General features: G+C 35.8%; 1 protein-coding gene across 1 annotated transcript; it reads right to left on the bottom strand.

Annotated features, from left to right (window-relative positions):
* Positions 1–387: 387 nt before the first annotated feature.
* LOC114051810 (olfactory receptor 4C12-like) lies at positions 388–1,317 on the bottom strand. Its single transcript, XM_027874212.1, has one exon. It carries the CDS (start codon positions 1,315–1,317, stop codon positions 388–390), a length of 930 nt encoding a protein of 309 aa, XP_027730013.1.
* Between the last annotated feature and the right edge of the window lie 7,885 nt (positions 1,318–9,202).

The raw sequence follows: 9,202 nt of genomic DNA, 5'->3' as shown, positions 1-9,202 counted from the left end.
ACAAACCAGTCACTCTGAGGATAAACAGAGAGAAGAGAACCTACTGATTACAATGCATTGTGTGCATTTGCATATGAAGGTCTAAGAACTTGAGAATCAGTATTTGCCTCATTATTTCATTTCACTCTGTGAAAATTTCTGGGTGAAAATATTTCTACTTTTTTCTTATATTGTGATTACTATCTTCAAGATACAATTAAATAAGTTTATTTTATTTATGTACTGTGCTAAGCTAAGCTGCTTTCAGTCAGATGAGAGAACTACAAATATAATTAGTCTTCCATAGATTTCACTTCCTTTGGCCAAGGATTTATAACTCCAGTCTACTTAAGGACTGCTCTGACATCAGGTTTATAAACATGATTTTTTTTTCTCTGTCATACCATACTATTTATTATGTAAATTCACTTTTTGATTCCAGAGATTCCTCATAGCATTTTTTATCTCTGTGTTCCTCAGGGTGTATATTAAAGGATTTAACAATGGGGATACCATAGTATAGAATATAGCTACTGCCTTATCTATATGCAGAGTGACCACAGGCCTCAGGTACACAAATATACAAGGCAAAAAGGATAAGATAACTATAGTAATGTGGGAAATACAAGTAGAGAGGGCTTTGCGTCTGCCCTCCAGACTGTGATTTTTCAGGGAATGCAGAATGACTACATAGGATACCAACAACAAAAGGAAGTTTAAGAGACAGATGAAACCACTGTTTGCTGCCACAAATAGACCAAGGGTATGAGTGTCCATGCAGACAAGATTGAGCAAAGGGTACAAGTCACACATGAAGTGATCTATGATGTTAGGTCCACAGAAAGGGAGCCAGATTATGAAAAGAATCTGGATTGTTGCATGGAAAAAGCCACCAGTCCAAGCTACAATCACAAACATGATGCACAACTTCCTGTTCATAATAGTCATGTAGTGGAGGGGCTTACAGATGGCTACATATCTATCATAGGCCATTACCATGAGCAGGATGATTTCAGTACCCCCAAAGATATGTTCTGCATAGACCTGGGTCATACACCCATTAAAGGAGATGACATTCTTCTCTTGGAGGGAATCCATGATCAGTTTAGGAGCTGAAGAAGATGAATAAATTGTATCTATGAAAGACAAGTGTGCCAGGAAAAAATACATGGGGGAGCCTAAAGCATGACTGGTGGTAATGGTGACCACAATGAGCAGGTTGGCTGCCAGAGTTACCATGTATAAGGCAAGAAACACTATAAATACTACTTTTTGCATCTTTGGATTCTGTGTAAGTCCTAATAAGATGAATTCAGTCACATTTCTTCCATTTTCCATCTACGTAGTTTAGGTAGTGAACAGAGAAATGAGAGTTGTCTTATCTGCAACGAAAAGCCAAGAGTTATAAGATGTCACATGGGCTAGTCCCTTGATCTTGAACAAATTCAGAATCAAACTATTACAATACTGTTTTGATGGAAATGGAAGTTTGTTGATCTTTAAACTATTCATTCCCATCTTTGATAACCCTGATAATTCATTTCCCTACACAACAGAGCCATTGGAAATAGCTCCTTCAAGATGAATGTCAAGGATATTTTTAAAGAGAGGGCAATTATGTTAAAAATTTCCTCAGGTCAATAGCATGTAACTAGGGATTAGAAATCATTGAAAAGCCAGATATTGTTTTGTCCATCTTTTTTTTCCCTCCCTTTGGCATTTTAGGAAGAATAAATAGTGTATCATAGTAATATATGCCCTGACTCTTATTGCAGTAGGTCACGGAAACAGAGGTTCTTGGGGGGAAATTATATCATAGTACAATAATTCTTTACCATAGATTTTCTCTCAGAAGCAGATTCTGAGACAAACACAGGTGATATAGAGTTTCATAAAATAAATAGCTAGAAAATACCTTAGAGAAAATTAAAAATACACTGCAACATTTAGGGAAAAAAATAATTAACTTTGTTTGACCATGGTACAAATACATTAACTTATACTCATTTTTAATCATCTCTAAAATAGGTACTATAGAACTTCAACAACATATCTCATAAGATTTTTAGAGAAAAAAATGTTGTACAATAAGCACATATACACATGTGTGTATATGGATATGTAGAATGCATATGTAAAATATCTATGGAAATTTGATTTATCTTGCTAAACAACTTCATATCATGAATGAGAAAACTAAGACTCAGAAAACATTAACTGTCTCACTCACAGGCAGTCACTGGCTGAATTGAGATCAAAATTCATATCTACTAACTCTATTATAGTCCTTCTCCCAATATAACAAGCAACTTTTCTTGATCTCAAAGCACAGACATTTTGATAATAGATGAAAAGAATGGTACAAAATACTAGTCATGGAAGTTTTATGGGAACTGGAACTAGAAGGGTCTTCGAGGATCCTTTCTAGTGCACCACTCTTCAAAATTTGAATCCAGTTTATAGCACTCCTTTCAATTAGCCAACTAATCCTCTTTTCAGGAATCCATTTTCTAAATAAAGATCTTATTATACATTGAGGTAACTTGTTAAATTTCTATAGTCTTCCTATATAGCGAATCAAACTCACCTCCTCTCCTGCTGCTTATAGGTTCTACAAAATGATGTCAACTACATTTTCTAGGAGTAGTAAGATGAAAGCCTATATATATATATGTATACATGTATATATGTGTATATATGTATGTATATACATACATATATAATATATATGTATGTATATACATATATAATGTATATATGTATATGTATATATATATATATTTCTACAACAATGTATGAGATATTTCAAGGAAATTATTAAATGTTTTCCTCCCTCAAGGCTAATTCTTCTTTAGGATAAGTATCTTCAGTCCCTAAAGTCAATATATCAGTTGAGTGGTTATAGCTTACTAATGATGTTGTTACTCCAAAATCTAATGGTCTTTTCTTAGCCCCCATACTCTTTGATTCTGCTGCTTTTGGCATGATTTTGGTGCCAACTCTGCTTAGATACTTCTGCTTTGGTTTCATGTCTCTGATCTTTCCTGATTTTCCTTCATTCCCCTTCGCCAAATCATTCCGTATTATTCTTCTCTGTTGGCTCATCATACATTATTTCTCCCCTAAATATTGATGTATTTCAAAAATCTCTTGACCTTCATTTCAAACTCTATATTCTATCTCTTGATAATCTCTTCCACTCTTACAGTTGCAAATATCTCTTCAAAGATAACTCAGAGATTTGTATATTTCTATTAATAAGGTGATAGTTTCTGAATCAGTAATTTTATTTCTCCATTACTGGAGAATAAGTTTGATGCTAATAATCAGTTATAAAATGTAGTTATATGACCATAAATGTAAAGCTGAAATGAATCTCAGAAATCATGTAGTGTCACTCCCTCTCTCTCATCAAATCCACCAACTTACTTTTATAGATAAGGATGATACGGTTCAAAATTTTAAACAATTTGCCCAAAATCAGACATATATATTGGCAGATTCAACATTCAAAATCAGTTTACCTGGCTCCAAATTGAACACACTTGCCACCACACCATAATTGTTCCAATTAATCCTCTCCAATACATCATAATGGGGAATAGTTATTGTTTAAAATACCAAGGAAGAGAAATGCACAGTGAAGTGGTTACCCTGATAATGAGAATGTTTACATTCATCCTGGCTCAAGGGAGGCAAATCACTTAGGAGTTACTTCCAACTCCAGACTGCTGAGTCTACATGGTTGCTCAGAAACCCATGATTAACTTTTTTTTCCCCTTTTTTCTAGGAGTTCCAAGACTCTTAGGACAGTTAATAGCTTTACTCTGCTGTAAGACTTCTGGGGCATTACATATATGTAGAATGACGTAGATATTTCTTTGAAATAGACTACACTACCAAGACTATCATCTAGAAAGAAAAACCTTACCATTTTCATATTAGAAATTAATGCTTAAAAAAGAGGAGGCATTTAGTTTCATTTTAGTTTTCACTTTAAATACTTTAAAGGTAACAAGTATATTGTATTTATTAGTTAATTTACACTTCATGACAACATTGTTAGGTAGATACTGAGCATTACTATCCCCATTTACAGATGAAAAGACTTAGGTGGACAGAAATTAAGTAACAGAGACCCACAGCTATGAAATGTCAGAAGTAGATTTAAATCTAGTTTTTCCTGGGTTTAATTTTAGCACATTATATTCTATAACACCAAATAGCCTCCTTTAATCAAGAGTGGGTTGATGGGGCAACTAGGTGGCACAGTGGATAGAGCCCTGGCAAAAGATTCAGGAGGACCTGATTTCAAATCTGGCCTCAGATACATAATACTTATTAGCTGTGTGACCCTGGGCAAGTCATTTAACCCCATTGCTAGCAAAAAAAAAAGAGTGGGTTTAGGAGTTCTTAAAATATCTATCATAGTGAAAAATTTACATTTGTTATCAATCTGCTAGTGATTCCATCCAGCTCTATTTAAGAGGGTGGAAAAAAATTTCATTACATGCTTTTAAAAACATAGCATATTATATTTACATTTTCTTGAATTTCTTTACAATGATGTCTCCTTATTATGAACACCTTCTAATATAAAACATGTAGCATACTTTGGAGAAAATATAGAAATAGTTTCAGTATAGTTCTTCCTTTAGTAGATTTTCAACTTATAGTCAAGAAACTGGGATATCAAAATCTTGTTCTCAAAATAAATCCTCTCTTTAGCTTAAAATCAGAAAAAAAGAATACTGTGTTGGGATAACTGCTGTGCTGTCCTCTTTTCTCTGCACATTCTCTTTGGTGACCTCATCATCTCCCATGGGTACAAGTAACATCTGCATAAGATGACTCCCAGAGATATATACCCAGCCCTAATACCTCTCCTAAGCTTCATTCCCAGACTACTGGCTTCCCTTTAGACATCTTGAACTAGATGAACCCATGTGCATCTGAAATTGAACGTGTTCAAAATAGAATGAATTAATTCCCCTCCACAACATTCTTTGTTTCCAACGTTTTAAGCTCTAATTAAGCATACCATCATCCATTCCATCACCCACATTCACAACCTCAGAGTTGTTCTCACATTCACATTCTCCTTCCCCTCTTATATCCTAATTATTTCCCTCATCTTTCCACATCCTCAGCATTGTTCCCTTCCTGTGGCCATATTTCTACTTTCATAGCCAATAACATAGATTAGACTTTCATCACTTTCATTCTGGACTACATAAATACCTTAACAAATTCTCCTTTTACCTCATAATGCTTCTTGATCTAATTAATTCTAAACACAGGTAGCAATGTGATATACCTAAGGCACAAGATTAATTTTGTCACGCCCTTGTTCAATTAACTACAGTAATTCACTATTACCACTAGAATTATGTAAAAGCTTTTTTCTTTGCTATTTAAATCCCTTCAGAATATGGAGCCATATTGTACAATAATAGTGTCAAGCTCAAATAAAAATAAGTCCTTTCATGCCACATATTAACTTAGAAAACTACAAATTAATATTATCCACATTCTATTTTTGTTATTTATTTTGTTAAATATGTCCCAATTACATTTTAATCCAATTCTAGAGGCAGCCTATGGGCTTTGAGTTTGACAGCTCTGTTAAACAATTATGTTCCCCAGTATTCTTTTCTAACCAAATTGGTTTGTTCTCTTTATTATCTTCAACTGTGTCATTTCTTCTCCATTCATTGTCTTTACGTGAGGTGACTCTTATTTTTGAGCTACATTTCATCCTAAAGAGAGAATGTATGTTGGGATATGAGTGGAGGAAGTGCAATGGAATGACATGTGTCTCCTTCAGCAGATCAGACAGGAGATCAGTGTAAGGAGAATGGTAAAATGGCATGCACTTATTTCACCAGGAGCTGGTTTTTTCTCAATGTCATGGCTCCAAAAAGATATTAAAGATTCCACAGGACTCCTGGGGAGACCTGAGGCAATTCTACACTACCCAGCTGCTTCTTGCCCATTTCCTTGCATAATAACACATAAGGATTTGGCTTTGTGTGTTTCACCTCCAACAGTGTAGCAGAAAGACCTTTTGGCTTGAGACATCAATTAGCAGTAATCTCAGTGGATTTAATGAAAGTAACTCTTGGCTTCTAGTTGTCTATGTGCAATACTGGACCAGAAAGAAGTATGCACTAGCATGTTTAATGGATTTATTGACTACTGTTTCATCTCACTTTTTTTAATTCTTTGCTAGCAGGTTTCATAACAGGAATAAACTCACCTATAACCATTCTTGTTTCCATATGTACCCAAAGTTTTCAAAATATATCATTTTATAACTTTGTTCAAGACCAAGGGGTTCTCGACAGTCTTTACTGGAAAAAAAAAGGCAATGATAAAAAAGGCCAAGTTCTATAAGGAGAAATGAATGGTCATTGAAGTTCTAACATAGATGAAGAGGGGTAGGGCATATCAAGAGTCTCCACCTTTGTGATTAAAGGACCTAGGGAGAATATTATGGGAGTTGGTGATAAAGCAAAGACATAGATGTCCCTTACTGCATACCCATAATGACTCTTGTTTTCATTCCTGATGAAATAAAATTCTCTTGGGAAACATTAAAATGAAGTCTCCAATACCATTCTAATTTGTCAAGTAACTAATAAGAAGTCTTATTCAAAGAGCACCAAAATCTGAATCCAAAGTACATTGACCTCCTGATTGGGAACTGCATTTGAAGTGAAACCTTAATTTTGTAAGATCTAGGACAAAGGCAAGTTGACAATATATATAAAAGAAGAGGTCCAAGTAATTTACATTTTTAATCCTGTTTTCCCAAGTAGCATGTAAGGTCATGGTGGGAGGGACAATGATAACTTGTCATTAAACATTTGTTTACTGAATGTCTCATGCATTTTCCTTCATATTGAGACGTGAAAGTTAAGATTCATCAATACAAAAAGAAATGATACCTTTGCCTTATTTGCATATATTCCCTAGCTTTTTTCCATTAAAATTATTTATCATTGAAAGTCTTTCTCTACTCTGCTCTCCCTCCATGATAAAGACAGAAAATAATTGTGTTGACACCTGAATAGTCAAACAAATCAAATTATTCAATTGTTCATGTCAAAAAAAAATTTCAAACATCACATGAGCCTATAAACTCTTTGTTAGAGGTTAATAGCACATTTCATCATGAATACTCTGTAACCATTCAATACTTAAATAAATATTTATTAAGTGTGTACTATTTGTCAGTCATGAAGATCAGTGTTGGTGATACAAATAAGAAAAAAAGATATAGGTTCTCCATTCAAGAGGCTTACAATCTAATGGGAAAAGAAAGCACATGAAATAAAGCTGAAAAGCCAGAGGAACGTGATCCATGAAAGTGGAACAGGGTAGACAGGACTCAGTGTAGAGTTGAAACTAAGTAGAGTCGCTGATGGAAAATGGAGTTACCAGGTTTATGAGCCCTCTATAAAGGCATTGGAAGGAGTTTAGTGCTTCATCCTCTAGCTCTTCAAGGGGAGAAGCAAATGAGAGAGAATTGAGAAGGTTTTGAGAATGAAAATCTCAGTCATTTTTCATGATGATGAGATAGCAGATGATCATTTTATCTTGAAGGTGAGGAGTTGTTCCATACATTTGAAGTCTAAGAGAGCAGCTGACAAAATTGAGTTCTAAATCAGAATCCTAAAGTCTCACCAAGTTGTTTATCTTAACAATAATGTTATTACTGTATGAATTATTCTCTTGGTTCTGCTTACTTCACTCTGTGTCATGTGAATCTCAGTGTTTTTTTTTTTAACTTTCATTCATTCATTTAATAAATGTTTATTAAGCACCTACTATGTGTCAGGCACTATACTAATTCCTGGTGATACCAAAAGAGGCTAAATGCAGTCCCTGCCCTCAAGGAGCTTACAATCTAATGGGGGAGACAATATACAATGGAAGCTACATATGGCATGAATAAGAAATAATTAAAAGAAGAAAAGCACTAGAATTAAGAGGGTATAGGGAAGGCTTTCTGTAGAGGATAGGATTTTAGGTGAAGTTGAAAGGAAGCCAAGAAGGTCATTAGTGGGAAGAGAGGAAGGAGAGTGTTTAGACATGGAAAACAACTAAAGAAAATGCCCAAAGCTGAGAGATGGAATGTCTTATTTCTGGAACACCAAGGAGGCCAGTGCCACTGGATAGAATACTACGTGTTAAGGAGCAATGTGCCAGAAGACTTGAAATGTAGGAGGGGTTAGGTTATCAGGAACTTTGAATGCCAAGTATGACATTTTATATTTACTTCTGGAGGTAATAGGAAATCACTGGGCTTAACTGTGTGTGTGTGTCAGGGGAGGGGATTGATAGTGAGATTGTTGGATCTATGTTTTAGGAAAATCACTTCAGTGAATGATTGAAGAATGGATTGACATGGCAAGAGATGTTATACAGGCAGACTTTGCAACAGACTACTTCAGTAATCAAGGAGTGAGGTGATGAAGGCTTACACCATAGTGAAGACAATATCAGAGGATTTGGGAAAGTTCAAGTTGACTCAGTTGAATTGGAAGATCCATATGATTGCAGTAGGGCTCTGAAACAGTATTAACTGAGAGTGAAAACCAAAAGCAACTACATACAACAAAAAAATCTGGATATCCAGATTTCCGCTTCTGGGAGCCAAGATGGCGGAGTAAAAAGGTAGTCGCTCTCACCCTCCCCTATCAACCTCTGAAAACCAGGAAAATATCACCCCAGAAAAAACCCTGGAATGGCTGAACCAGAAGAAAGATGGGATGCATCATGTAGTAACCCATTTAGCTAGAGGGATTAACAGGAAAGGCCCCTCTTACCCTGGGGGAAGGGAAGCAGTATGGAACAGGAGTTGCCCAGCCAGCTAGTGGAAAGACCCATTTTAGCACACCAGGAGGAGATTCTAGTGCCTAGGCATTCTACAGCAAACTGGTCTCCCAGTGCCTCAGGAAAATAAGGGAAACAGCACTACAAAGGGCCCCAGTCAGATAAACACCCAGCAGCATTCATCTGAAAAGAGCTGAAGAAAGCAACCTGGAGTTGCCCGAAAGTTCCAGCCTTATTGATTCCAGCCCAACACCAGGTAAGCTGTCAGAACCCTACCGCCTCCAACAGACAACCAGGAGGAGATCCCAAAGCCCAGGTGGTTGAGCAGGCAAACACCAACAGCTGTACCTCTGAGTGCCTCAGTGAGGGTTGTGGAACTGGT

The sequence above is a fragment of the Vombatus ursinus genome, unplaced genomic scaffold, assembly GCF_900497805.2.
Source record: "Vombatus ursinus unplaced genomic scaffold, bare-nosed wombat genome assembly UNPS02014806.1, whole genome shotgun sequence".
Classification (NCBI taxonomy): domain Eukaryota; kingdom Metazoa; phylum Chordata; class Mammalia; order Diprotodontia; family Vombatidae; genus Vombatus; species Vombatus ursinus.
This window is presented reverse-complemented; position numbering and strand designations above follow the sequence as displayed.